The following is a 13,116-nucleotide window of genomic DNA, read 5'->3' on the forward strand; positions in this document are numbered from 1 at the left end:
CCCCGCCCCTGCCATTGGCTGGAGATTGCGGGAGGAGCCCGGGCCAGCTGTGCGTGGAACCGCCCTCGGCCTACCGGGCTGGCTCTGAGGTCACACGGTCAAGTCCCGCGCCCCCGCCCAAGGGAGAAGGGACTTTGGGACCTGAGCCAAGGCGCACAGCGTGCAGAGGGAGCTGCGGAGAGGGGCGGGGAGGAAGGGATCCTCTTCCTAGAGAGTTGTGAAATGTCCCGATTGGAATTAAAGCCGGCTGCTGGGGTGAATTGAAATTCAGACAAAAACACCCAGAGATAAACAGACTGAACTGCGGCCCAGCCAGGGACCTTCCCCTCCCTCTGCATACACCCCGCTAAGTCTTTAACCCTTCCTCACTCCCATCTGTGAGCCTACACACTTAGAGAAACATACACACACATGTAATGAGTCGAGCCAGGTGAAAAAGCCCTTTTTGGACACCAATCACAGCCGAGAGTCGCAGTGTCATGGTTCAACCTAGTACACTCACAGACATTCACGGGCCACATGCCCTTCCACACGGACAGTGACACACCTGCTTGGCCAAGACCCGGCACACACACACCACTGCCTCAAGCCACACCCTCCCCCTCACTATCATATTACCCGGTTTTATTTTTTTCTCCGCACTTGGGACTCCTGACATAATTTATTAGTTTACTTGTTTGTTGGGCTGTGTTTCTCCCGAGCCCCAGTTGGAAGTTCCAGGAAGGTGGGAGCATTGTCAGGCCAGTCTGTGCTGAAGCCCCAGTGCCTAGAACAGGGCTGGGTGTTCTCACACACACGCACACGCACTGCCCACCGCCCTCAGCTGTCACCCACACGTCACCACGCCCCTGCCCTACTCCTGCCCCCACTCACTTCCAGCCTGACCTCACCTGTGGGTGTCCTGCCCAGCCGGGCCTGTTGTACTCACCGTGAGTGACGTGAATGTTAAGCAGATGCCACCAAAGCCATTCAGGGACAGCGCCAGGAATATCAACGGGGACAGAACTGGGAAGGGGAGAGGGGCAGATGAGGGCACTTGGGGAACTGGGAGGCCAAGGGCAGGAGCCAGGGTAAACAGTTACCTCACCCCACCCGTGTTTTTCCTAGTGGGTGTGCGAGTGCCCAGGCAGCTCACCTTCAACGTCCCGAGAAGCCAGGGCCATGAGGGTGCAGGACGCAGCGAAGCAGGCACTGTGGGGACATGGGGAAGGGGAGATTGACCTGGTACTCCAAGCCTCCCCTCCGAGCGGCATGGCCCCTGCCCTGCAGCACCTACAGCCCACCGCCTGACCTGCCGATCAGCCGCACAGGCCTGGGCCCGAAGCAGTCCATGAGGACCCCCAGCGGCAGGGTGGTGGCGCTGAGCACGAAGGAGCCGATGGTGAAGCCCAGGTTGAGCATCTCGTCCTGCCAGTCACAGCTCAGCCACCGGTGCGGCTCGCCCTGGGTGGTGTTGGTGGTGTTCTCCGCTAAGGAGAGAAAGGGCCACTCAGCATGACAGCAGGAGCTGCTGGGCACAGGAGAGGGCAGCCTGGGCTCCGAGGCCTGGGGTTCGAATCCCACACCTCTGAGTTCCTGCCAACCAGGTGACTTTGGGGGTGGCCTAGAGTCATGCCCCCGCTGGTTTTCAGGGGATGGGGCTCCCTACATGGCAGCACTTAGTATCTGACCCTGGGAGAGTCAAACACACACCCAGCCTGAGGCCTCCACTGTTGGGGTTGTTGGAAACGTTAGATGCATTTTTGCAAACTACATCATGACTTTTCCAAATGACCCAACAGCTCAAATGAGGTAATACACATCAAAGCGCTTACTAAGTTATGATACTCACTCCATGGCCACGCCAAGGGGGCTGTGGACCCCCAACGGGAAGCATTCCCAAAGCCAGGGGCAAAATCAGTGAGTGGCACGCTGATGCACGTGACGAGAATTCACATAGAACCTGGGGGAGGCTCTCCCTGCGTGTGGAATTCTAACAGCGCTCATATGTATGGCGCATCTAACTAGGTTCCTGTCTTAGCAGGCACCGTGTGAACCGAGTCAGTTCATAAAGCCCCCCATTCTCCGGGTGATGACACAAAGGCACAAGGTCAGGACCACTGCTCTCCCGTGCCCGACTGCAGTTCACCCGGGAGACTCCTCCTTAGGGTGAACTGCCACCTGAGGGTTGTGACATGTTCAGAAGAAGGGCTAGCTAGCGGTTGGGGACAGAGGCTGACTGCACTTTACTCAATGCTCAGCACATCAGGAGTGGCTGCCCCTCCCTCCAATTTGTTCCTGGGCAACACTGCCCAGGGTGTGAATTGTCACCCGCCAGCAGGGCTCAGACAGAAGCTTCCTGTCTTTTTTTTTGAAGAGATTTTTGCTACAGAGAGCATGTGCTCACTGGAGAGACAGAGACAGAGAGAGACAGACAGAGATGGAGAAAAAGTGAGAAGGTATCCCCCGGAGGGGATATCCACGCTGCAATCCCTTTCTTTCTGTTCTCCTCTCAGAATTTTGGCCACACATGCACATGCACCCAGCATGAGTTTCAAGCCTCAGGGTCTGGGACTCAAACCGTGGTCTACCGGGACCAGCTGGTGAAGAGGTGGCTAAGGAGCTGGACACTCCCACATGGCCGACCACGGTTCAAGTCCTGGACCTGGTGGCTTGCTTTCTCACCTTCCCTCTCTCTGTGTCTCTCTCTGGCCAAATTTAAAATAAGCGAATGAATAAATAAAATTAAAAAAAAAACAAATAAATAAAATGTGGTCTACCACGTAGGAGTCCTGTACCTTAACAGTACACCACCTGCTGGCCCCGGAGTTTCCTCTTTGAGCCTTAGACTCCTTATCTGTCAACAGGGACAGAGAATGCCTAACCCTCAGGCTCCTCGTGGGGGCTTAGCTGGAGACAGTGAACACAGAGCTTTGCACACAGCCTGGCCCAGACCAGGGCGCATGCTCCAGAAGTAGCTGAGGAAGGTTGCAGATGACGGCCCACCTGCAGGGTCACAAGGTGGTGAGCGCGGATCCCACAGGGAGTAAGACAGCTCTCAGCCCTCAGGGTGCTTATGTTAGATAATAAAGGAAAAAAACCAATGCTCATTGAAAAAGTGATAGAGCCTGGGGTTGGCAGGTGGCGTGGTAGTTAGGGCATTGGACTCCCACTTGGCCGACCACCATTTGAGTCCTGGACCTGGCAGCTTGATTTCTCACTTTCCTTTTCTCTCTGTCTCTCGCTGGTCCAATCCAAAAATGATCGTAATCAATAAAATTAAATAATTATTTTTCAAAATGTGGCAGGGCAATGAGAACAAAACAGGGGAAAGTGATGACGCCTGGATGCTGGGGCTGGGCGTTTGCCCTCAGTGGCTATAGTGACCCAACTTGAGGTATCCGGCGCACATGCAAGCACGGCAGGTAGAGATCTGTGTTGCGGCCAGCAGGTGGCGCAATGGTTAAGGCACTGAACTCCCACATTGCTGACCGCGGTCCATCCGAAAGAACCGGGGGTTTGAAACTCATGCAGGAAGCGCGTGTGCCCAAAATCCCAAGAGAACTGAGGCATAGCCATCCCCTCCGGGGGTGATTTCTCACTCTCTCTCTCTTTTCCTCTGGTGAGCACAGATGCCCCGTAGCAAAAAATCTCTCTAAAAAAAATAAAGAAAAAAGATCTGTGTTGACCTGAGACAGGATATAAAGAACTATGCTGGCCCAGCAGACTGGAATCACTTAGGGCAGTGGGGAGTCCCCCATCAGTACAGCTGCCAGGGAGGCTGGGAAAGGGCTCAGGCACCTGCAGGAAGTGGTTAGGGTGTTAGACCACACTGCCTTAGGGGTTCACACTAGCCCCGTAATCTAGCAGTCTTGATGATCAGTTCGTTTCTCTGCCAGGTGTGTCTGCACAGGGTTACTCAGTCTGTGCCCACTTACTGGACATTTACTGGATGTTGGCTCTGTGCTGGAACAGTGGGGAAAGCAGAAAGCAAGCAAAGATCATTCAGACCAGAGGCTGCAAACATGACCAGCACTGGCCCCCACCATGTTTTGCTTGGCTTGCAGTTTAAGATACAGAGTTATAAACTATACTTGGGTGCCAGTTTATAACAGAAGTTATCACATAAAAATCCAGACTTCTGACTTCTCTATTATTTTAAAAATGTATTTATTTCATTCCATTTATTATTATTATTATTATTATTATTATTTGACCAGAGAGAGAAAGAAAGGGAAAGTGAGAAAGCAAGCTGCCAGGTCTAGGTCTCTAAGTACGGTCAGCCTCGTGGGTGGGAGTCCAGCACCTTAACCACCATGCCACCTGCCGGTCCCTATTTATTGTTATTTTTTAATTTGGCCAGAGAAAAACAGACAGCGAGAGGAAGAGGGAAAGTGAGAAAGCAAGTCACCAGGCCTGGGACTCAAACTGCTTTCAGCCATGGTGGCTTGCTTTCTCACTTCCTCTCTATCTCTCTCTGATCAAACTGGAAAATAATAATGATAATAATAAATAAAGTTAAATAATTCTTTAAAAAAAAAAAAAGAATATGCAGAACTGACAAGGGCATGTGCTCTTCCACCGAGGAGAATCCAGTCCGGTAGATGACCCGTGACTGAAGGTCAGTGGCTGCATTAGTTCCTATGGTTTATCGATCAGAGTTTGATCAGCACAAGCTGGTTTCAGAGGCTCGATCGTTGCGTGATAAAGTCAGACTTCTGAACCAAGAGGGGAGCCAGCCCAAGACACAAAATTCTCTTGGACCTGTATCCTCGTTAATTATTACAGGGGTCTTTGGCATCAAACCTCTCCACTTTCCTAGACAACTGAAGTGAGGCATGGGATGAGACGGAGAATGTGTGAAGCCAGTGACAGAGGTGGGGGTGGAGCCCAGGCGTGCTGCTGGGCTTGCTCAGCCAGCCTGCGTGTCCAGAGCCAGCTCTCGGGAGCCAAACCCACACTTTGCCAAGTCCCCGAAGGTCAACAAGAGGCAGAGTCCATGCTCTGGAGCATCAGGAACCAATATTTGGTTCCTCACACCAAGAAGGACCCCCTAGGAGGGGGGCAGGAGGAGGGAAAAGAAGTCTGAAGTTACCCTAAAAGTCTCCCTCCAAAAAATAGCCCAAATATCCGTCCCCTGCTGTCTACTCCTCCCCTCTAGGTCCCTGCCAAAGAAAGCCCTCTCCCATTGGGCTAGTAGGTGGTGCAGTGGTTAAGGCACTGGATTCCCATGTGGCTGACCATGGTTTGAGTCCCGGACTGGGTGGCTTGAAAATCACACCAGGTGCATGTGCATCCGTGTCCAAAATCCCAGGAGGAGAATGGGGGAGAAGGGATTTTGGTGTGACCACTTCCTTCCCAGGGGGGTGATTTCTCACTTTCCCTCTAACTGTGTCTGTGTCTATCTCTCCCCGGTGAGTGCATGCACCATACAGAAAAAACTAAAATAAGAAAGAAAAGAAAGCCTGCTCCCTTTCCATCCCAGGTGACTCATGGGTGACAGCCTCCAGGGACAAGCCAAAATCCCAACTGGGTGGAGAAATGGAAAAGAAGTGATTGGTGTGTGACCATGCCCCATTCCAGGATGCTTTCTCTCCCCCCCCCCTTTTTTTTCCTGGAGAACACATATGCCCTCTGGCAAATTAAAAAAAAAAAAAGAAAGCTAAAACTCTAAAACACAGGTGTAAATTTTTGTGATCTTAGACTAGGCAATGGATCCTTAAATACAACAGTAAAATAAAGGGGCAAAAGAAAAAATAGACAATGTTGGAACCAGCAGGTGGCATAATGGCTATGTCGCTGGACTCCCATGTAGTCAACTGCAGTTCGAGTCCTGGACCCAGTGGCTTAAACTCACGCCAAGCGCGTGTGTGTGCGTGCCCAAGATCCCGAGAGGAGAATGGAGGAGGAGGTATTGCAGCGTGGCCATCTCCCCTGGGGGGTGATTTCTCACTTTCTGTCTCTCTGTCTCTCTCTGTCTTTCTGGCAAGCGCACACACCCTGTAGCAAAAACCTCTCCAATTAAAATTTTTTTAAAAATTGTTACACAGCAAAGGACACTATGAAGAAAGTGAACAGACAACCCACAGTGGAAAAAAATTTCATAAGTCACGTTTGTGGTAAGGGACTTGTATCTAGACTCAACTCGATAATAAAAAGGCAATTTTAAAAATAATAAATAAATATATATAGTTTTAAATCACCATTATGACACAGTAGTTCCACTCCTAGATATGGAACTTGGGCACCACAATTCATGACTGCCAAAAAGTGGAAACAACCCAAGGTCCATCAGCTGATCAATGGATAAACAAAACGTGGTTGATCCATACAAGTATTGAAGTATTATTCAGCAATAAAAAGCAAAGAACTTAGGCCAGCAGGTGGCACGGCAGTTAAGGCATTGGATCCTACACGTGACTTCACGGTTCGAGTCCTGTGGAGTGTGGCAATCTGAGAAAACATGGTGTGACCACTAGACGCACACAGAAATGTGCTTCTGTGAACTACTTTAGCGATGGCTATTGAGCGCATTTACATATGAAAACACAATCTGTCTGTTGTTATCGGTTATTTTTTTTCTTTTTTTTTTTTTGTTATTGGTTATTTTCCTGTTGTTGTTGATACCCAGTCTGATACTGCAGGGCAGTATGAGGCTAAAGGAAACAACCTGTGTTTATCAGATTTACCCGCCAAAAGATCAGAGAAATTACATGGCGCCAAGTCGTTTTCGCATCTTCAGATGATTTACGTCCCCAAACAACTGGCTTTACCTTCCGTTTCCTCTTCCCCCATTCTCTTTGAATCCCATTTCCTCTTCCCCTATTTTCTGTCCTTTAAAAGAACAAACCTGAGGCCGGTTCCTGGTCACAACTTCTCCTTCAGAGAAGTTGGGCCTACCCAATCCTCGCTTTTCTATACATGTGTCTGTGTGTGTTTGTTATTGGGTTTATTTCTAATCCGCAGCCTTCCCCACTCAGAAAAGCATGTTCAGCTGAGCAGGTCCCAGCAGAGTCCCAAACCCATCAGGTTGAAAAGCATGCTGGGCATATGTGCATGCATGCCTAAAATCCTGAGAGGAGACTAGAGGAGAACCGACTGGCATGGCCATTCCCCCCACAGGGGTGATTGCTCGTTCTCTCTGTCTCTCTGTCTCTCCGTCTCCGTCTGACGAGTGAATGTACTCTATAGCAAAAATAATTAGAAGTTAAAAAAATTAAAAAGCAAAGTCCTGGTGCATATTACAAGGATGAACCTTGAAAACATGATCCTAAGTGAAAGAAGTCAGTCACACGTTATAAGATTCCAGCTCTGCGAAGCATTCAAAATAGGTCAATCTTTTTGTCCTAAGGCAGACCTATGACAGAAAGCAATTGCAGCGTGGCCATCTCCCCTGGGGGGTGATTTCTCACTTTCTGTCTCTCTGTCTCTCTCTGTCTTTCTGGCAAGCGCACACACCCTGTAGCAAAAACCTCTCCAATTAAAATTTTTTTAAAAATTGTTACACAGCAAAGGACACTATGAAGAAAGTGAACAGACAACCCACAGTGGAAAAAAATTTCATAAGTCACGTTTGTGGTAAGGGACTTGTATCTAGACTCAACTCGATAATAAAAAGGCAATTTTAAAAATAATAAATAAATATATATAGTTTTAAATCACCATTATGACACAGTAGTTCCACTCCTAGATATGGAACTTGGGCACCACAATTCATGACTGCCAAAAAGTGGAAACAACCCAAGGTCCATCAGCTGATCAATGGATAAACAAAACGTGGTTGATCCATACAAGTATTGAAGTATTATTCAGCAATAAAAAGCAAAGAACTTAGGCCAGCAGGTGGCACGGCAGTTAAGGCATTGGATCCTACACGTGACTTCACGGTTCGAGTCCTGTGGAGTGTGGCAATCTGAGAAAACATGGTGTGACCACTAGACGCACACAGAAATGTGCTTCTGTGAACTACTTTAGCGATGGCTATTGAGCGCATTTACATATGAAAACACAATCTGTCTGTTGTTATCGGTTATTTTTTTTCTTTTTTTTTTTTTGTTATTGGTTATTTTCCTGTTGTTGTTGATACCCAGTCTGATACTGCAGGGCAGTATGAGGCTAAAGGAAACAACCTGTGTTTATCAGATTTACCCGCCAAAAGATCAGAGAAATTACATGGCGCCAAGTCGTTTTCGCATCTTCAGATGATTTACGTCCCCAAACAACTGGCTTTACCTTCCGTTTCCTCTTCCCCCATTCTCTTTGAATCCCATTTCCTCTTCCCCTATTTTCTGTCCTTTAAAAGAACAAACCTGAGGCCGGTTCCTGGTCACAACTTCTCCTTCAGAGAAGTTGGGCCTACCCAATCCTCGCTTTTCTATACATGTGTCTGTGTGTGTTTGTTATTGGGTTTATTTCTAATCCGCAGCCTTCCCCACTCAGAAAAGCATGTTCAGCTGAGCAGGTCCCAGCAGAGTCCCAAACCCATCAGGTTGAAAAGCATGCTGGGCATATGTGCATGCATGCCTAAAATCCTGAGAGGAGACTAGAGGAGAACCGACTGGCATGGCCATTCCCCCCACAGGGGTGATTGCTCGTTCTCTCTGTCTCTCTGTCTCTCCGTCTCCGTCTGACGAGTGAATGTACTCTATAGCAAAAATAATTAGAAGTTAAAAAAATTAAAAAGCAAAGTCCTGGTGCATATTACAAGGATGAACCTTGAAAACATGATCCTAAGTGAAAGAAGTCAGTCACACGTTATAAGATTCCAGCTCTGCGAAGCATTCAAAATAGGTCAATCTTTTTGTCCTAAGGCAGACCTATGACAGAAAGCAGATGAGTGGCTGCCTCGTGCTTAGTGCTGGAGGGTCAGGTAGGAATAGGGTATTGCTAACGGGTACTGAGGTACGTTGGGGGATAACTAAAATGTTCTAAAATTTATCGTGAGGATGGTTGCACAACTCTGAATATACTAAAAACCATTACATTGTACCCTTGAAATGGATGAGTTGTAAAAGATGTGAATTTTGGGAACCAGCAGTTAGTATAATGGCTATGTCACCGGACTCTCATGTAGTCGACCGCGGTTCGTGTCCCGGACCCGGTGGGTTAAAACTCACGCCGGGCGTGTGTGCGTGCGTGCCCAAGATCCCGAGAGGAGAATGGAGGAGAAGGGATTGCGGCGTGACCATCCCCCCTGGGGGGTGATTTCTCGCTTTCTGTCTCTATGTCTCTCTCTGTCTGTCTGGCGAGCGCACGCGCCCTACAGTGAAAATCTCTCCAAAAAAAAAAAATTAAAATAAATAAAAGATGTGAATTTTATCTTTATAAAGTTGCTTTTGGGACCAGCAGTTAGCATAATGGTAATGTCGCTGAACTCCCATGTAGTTGACTGCGGTTCGAGTCCTGGACCCGATGGCTTAAACTCACGCCGGGCGCGTGTGCGTGCGTGCCCAAGATCCCAAGAGGAGAATAGAGGAGAAGGGATTACGGCATGGCCATTCCCCCTGGGGGGTGATTTCTCGCTGTCTGTCTCTCTGTTTGGCGAGTACATGCGCCCTATAGCAAAAAGCTCTCCAAATAAATAAATAAATAAATAAAGCTGCTTTTCAAATCGTTTTAAAAGGGTAAGTCGGAGGACATGTGCTCCAAAGGGAAGCAGCAGTTTGAGGGGGTGATGGTTACTGAGGTGTATAAACGTGTCAAATTCCATATTGTAAAAATTTCTTCAATAAAGTTGATTTTAAAACATACCACCGCCAAGAGCAAAAGGCAGGTCTGAAGCTATTAGATGCACAGTGGCAAGCATCAAGACCACTGGGTGGCAGAGGGCAGATCCGTTCCAGCTCCAGGAGAAACTCAGAGGGACTCGGACGTTGACTGAGTCCCCTGTAGCCCTCCCCTTGGTTCTCTCAGTCATCTTAGAACACCTATCATTTCATCTCAGACCTCCTCCTCCTGACCTACCCTCCCTGCCCAGGCCAGCTACCAACTCCACTCCTCCAGCTGCTATCGCCCTGTAACTGGGGCCAGCTGGCAAGGGCAAGTCCCAGCCCTCCCTCAGCACCACCTGCTACTTCTGAACAGATAATGGTGGCAGGGGTAGAGCTGCTGCTCAGAGCAGAGATCAAGACCTCTCCACCTCCACCAGCGACAACTCGGTTTTCTCCCACAGCCAGAGCAGGTACTGTGAGGCAGGGAGTTGAGATGAGGAGCCAGTGACGCCAGGAGCCCATGTCTACATTTACCAAGCACTGCGGACTCCCACATCGCTGCCATGGGATAGATATTAGGATTCCAATTCTGCAGATCAGGCAACTGAAGCTCAATGTATCAGGAGCCACTGGTGTCATCCAGCTACTAAAAGTGGTGGAATCCAAACCCAGCTGGCCTTCCTTCCAAGCCTGCTGTGGAACATGGAGGAAGCAGATAAGGAGGGAGAAGGCGGCCAAACTCCACATCTACCCTTAGGTGGAGCTGGTTGGTAAAATGTTCTTCCCAGAAAAGGAAGATACCCATCAGACACCAGTCCCAGAGATTACGAGGGGCGACTCCCTGTCCTGGGGTGCAGTTGCACAGCCTGTGGCTGCTGTTATTGCTCCCAAGGACTGTTACAAGTCCCATTCCCTGTTCTGAGCCACTGACGCATGGCCAAGGAAACTGAGGTGGAAGACAGAGACTCTCCATAATTCTAGTCCTAGGGGAAATAATAGCTATTAACTTTGTGCAAATGGGTGACGAAAACCTGGGGCCCTAGGTCCAGAAAAGGAAACTTTGCAGGCCCTTTATAGTCAAAATCCTCTTGTCTTACTTAACCTTAAAATAATCCTGTTAAGGGACCAGCAGTTAATGTAATGGCTATGTTGCTGAACTCCCATGTAGCTGACCGCAGTTCACGTCCCGAACCTGGTGGCTTAAAACTCACGCCGGGCGCGTGTGCGTGCGTGCATTCCCGAGAGGAGATGGAGGAGAAGGGATTGCAGCATGGCCATCCCCCCTGGGGGGTTATTTCTCGCTTTCTGTCTCTCTGTCTCTCTCTGCCTTTCTGGCGAGCGCATGCACCCTATAGCAAAAACCTCTCCAAAAAATAATAAAATAAAGTAACCCTGTTAAGAAATTCCTCATCAAGCCCAATGTAGCACTTTTTTTTTTTCGAGAGGTTTTTGGTATAGGGTGTATGCACCTGCCAGAAAGACTGAGAGATAGAAAGCGAGGAATCACCCCCAAATGGGGATGGCCACGCAGCAATCCCTTCTCCTCCAGTCTCTCAGGATCCGGGGCATGAAAGCACACGCACCAGGCGTGAGCTTAAACCACCAGGTCCGGGACTCAAACCACGGTCAACTACATGGGAGTCCAGCCACATAGCCATTGCGCCATCTGCTGGTCCCCGATGCAGCACTTCTAAAAGGCTCCACCCGGCTCTAAACAGGAGACTCTCAGACGGTAGGGGCTCTGCAGTTTGTCCCATCACCAGTAGGGAATGCCCAGACCTGGCGGTCAGTGACTTCTGGGTTAGATAGATGAAGAGTGGAGAATGCCACCCATTTCCTCCCCACCCAACCTCCCCCCCCTGAAGTTTTAAGAGCCGTCCAACTCCCGTGCAGAGCTGTCTTTGGCAGCCCTGCTTTCTGTCCACCCAGCCACCTGTCCTTTTCCCACCTGTCCTCCTCTGGCTTCCATCTCCGCCTGTTCCCCCTCCCCAGCCCACCTGGCCCGTTCTCAGGCATACCTGGGCATATGCTGGAGTAGAAGCCCTCGTTCTTGAGCATGATCAGCAGAGAGCCCCAGCCCAGGAGCACGGCAGAGAAGAAGAGGTTCTCCAGCACCGCGGTGCAGGCCATCCACCAGCGCCTGCGGTACGCCTGTTGCAGCGTGGGGGCCATCGTGGCAGCCAGTCCTCCGAGAAACAGGGCGCTGCGTGAAGTGCCCCTCAGGGGCCCCTGGGAAGGGTCCTGCATCGAGATGCTTCCTGAGATCCCCCTCGGGCCAGCCCGCGAGGGGGGCTTCACGGAGGCCCCAGGGCGCCCGGGCCGCCCCAGCCGGTGCCGCCGCGCTGTCTCCGCGCGCACTGGCAGTGCCAGGGGCGCACGCGGCGTTGGGCTCCCGCCAGGCCACTATCACAGACAAGGAAGGTTCTGTCTGCGCGCGGCAGCTTCCTGGCGCGCTGCCGGGCTCTCTCACCCAGGCCTCGGTGCGCAGAGCCGGCTCTTGGGGGCCAGACCTGCACTTTCCCATGTCCCCGGAGGTCAGCAAGGGGCAGAGTCCGCGCACTGAATCACTGTGGGCCGATGTCCAGCCCCTGGAGCGAGGAAGGACCCCCAGAAACAGGCAGGAGGAAAGGGAAGTCTGAGGTTACCCCAAGACAGCCCTCTTCCCGTTGCCCTTCTGAAATAAGAAGCCCAAAGACCAACGGCCTCCCGCGTCGTCCACTCCTCCCCTCCGGGACCTGGCCGGAGAAAGCCCTCTCCCTTTGCACACCAGGCGACTCACGTCCTGCAGTCTCAGGGGCCAAGCCAACAGCTGCCACGTGGAGCGACACCCAGGGCGGGCCCTCCAGCGCCCCTCCGCCCGCGACCGCCTCGCTCGCCCGGCACTCGCTCGCAGGGCGCGGGGCACCACGCCGAGCGCGGGTGTGGTTGCCAGAGGGAGGAAAAGAGCCCCGGCTCCCCCCGCAGCTCTGCTAGTGCCACGGCGGGAGGGGACCGGGCGCGAGCGGCGCGGAGGCGGGGACCGGCCCGGAGGGTGAGACCGAGGAGAACCGAGAGGAGAGGGGCAGAAAGGAAAGGCCGAGAGCGAGAAGAGGAGAGCCCGAGTCACTTCCCCCCCACCCCCCCGGACTCAGTGCCCTGGTCTGTGCCCCGGGCCTTCGGGGTGCAGGCGGAGGTCCGTCCCAACTCCGACCAGAGCCGTGCTCCAAACAGAGCAAGTGCATCAGGAGGAGGCTGGAGAGGAGGAGACGGGGCGGAGGGGTCGAAGGAAAGAGGAATCGCTCTTGGGGAGGACAGAGTGCCGCGGCCCCCGCGGGCTCAGGTAACGGGCTTTGCTGGGAGAGCGGGGGTGTCAGCCGGAGCAGGCCGGGGTGGCTCAGTCGACGCGCAGCCGGGAACCCCTACCCGCACCCGCTGCTCACCTCCGGTT

General features: G+C 51.5%; 1 protein-coding gene across 4 annotated transcripts in view; it reads right to left on the reverse strand.

The window, feature by feature from the left end:
* SLC43A1 (solute carrier family 43 member 1) overlaps positions 1–12,600 on the reverse strand; it is a 43,779-nt gene extending 31,179 nt beyond the window's left edge. For 2 of the 4 annotated variants that reach the window (XM_027776714.1, XM_027776715.1), the window contains exons 1-5: positions 12,469–12,600; positions 11,708–11,874; positions 1,292–1,469; positions 1,136–1,191; positions 929–1,005 (exon numbers count right to left, since the gene is read on the reverse strand). In XM_027776714.1, the coding sequence (XP_027632515.1) occupies positions 929–1,005; positions 1,136–1,191; positions 1,292–1,469; positions 11,708–11,861 (465 nt within the window). In that variant the 5' untranslated portion in view covers positions 11,862–11,874; positions 12,469–12,600. Of the gene's footprint in view, positions 1–928; positions 1,006–1,135; positions 1,192–1,291; positions 1,470–11,707; positions 11,892–12,468 lie in introns of those variants that run through there. The other 2 variants (XR_001371319.2, XM_006160810.3) reach the window with 1 other exon arrangement.
* Between the last annotated feature and the right edge of the window lie 516 nt (positions 12,601–13,116).

This window comes from Tupaia chinensis, unplaced genomic scaffold, assembly GCF_000334495.1.
Source record: "Tupaia chinensis unplaced genomic scaffold, TupChi_1.0 Scaffold000709_1, whole genome shotgun sequence".
NCBI classification, from domain to species: domain Eukaryota; kingdom Metazoa; phylum Chordata; class Mammalia; order Scandentia; family Tupaiidae; genus Tupaia; species Tupaia belangeri.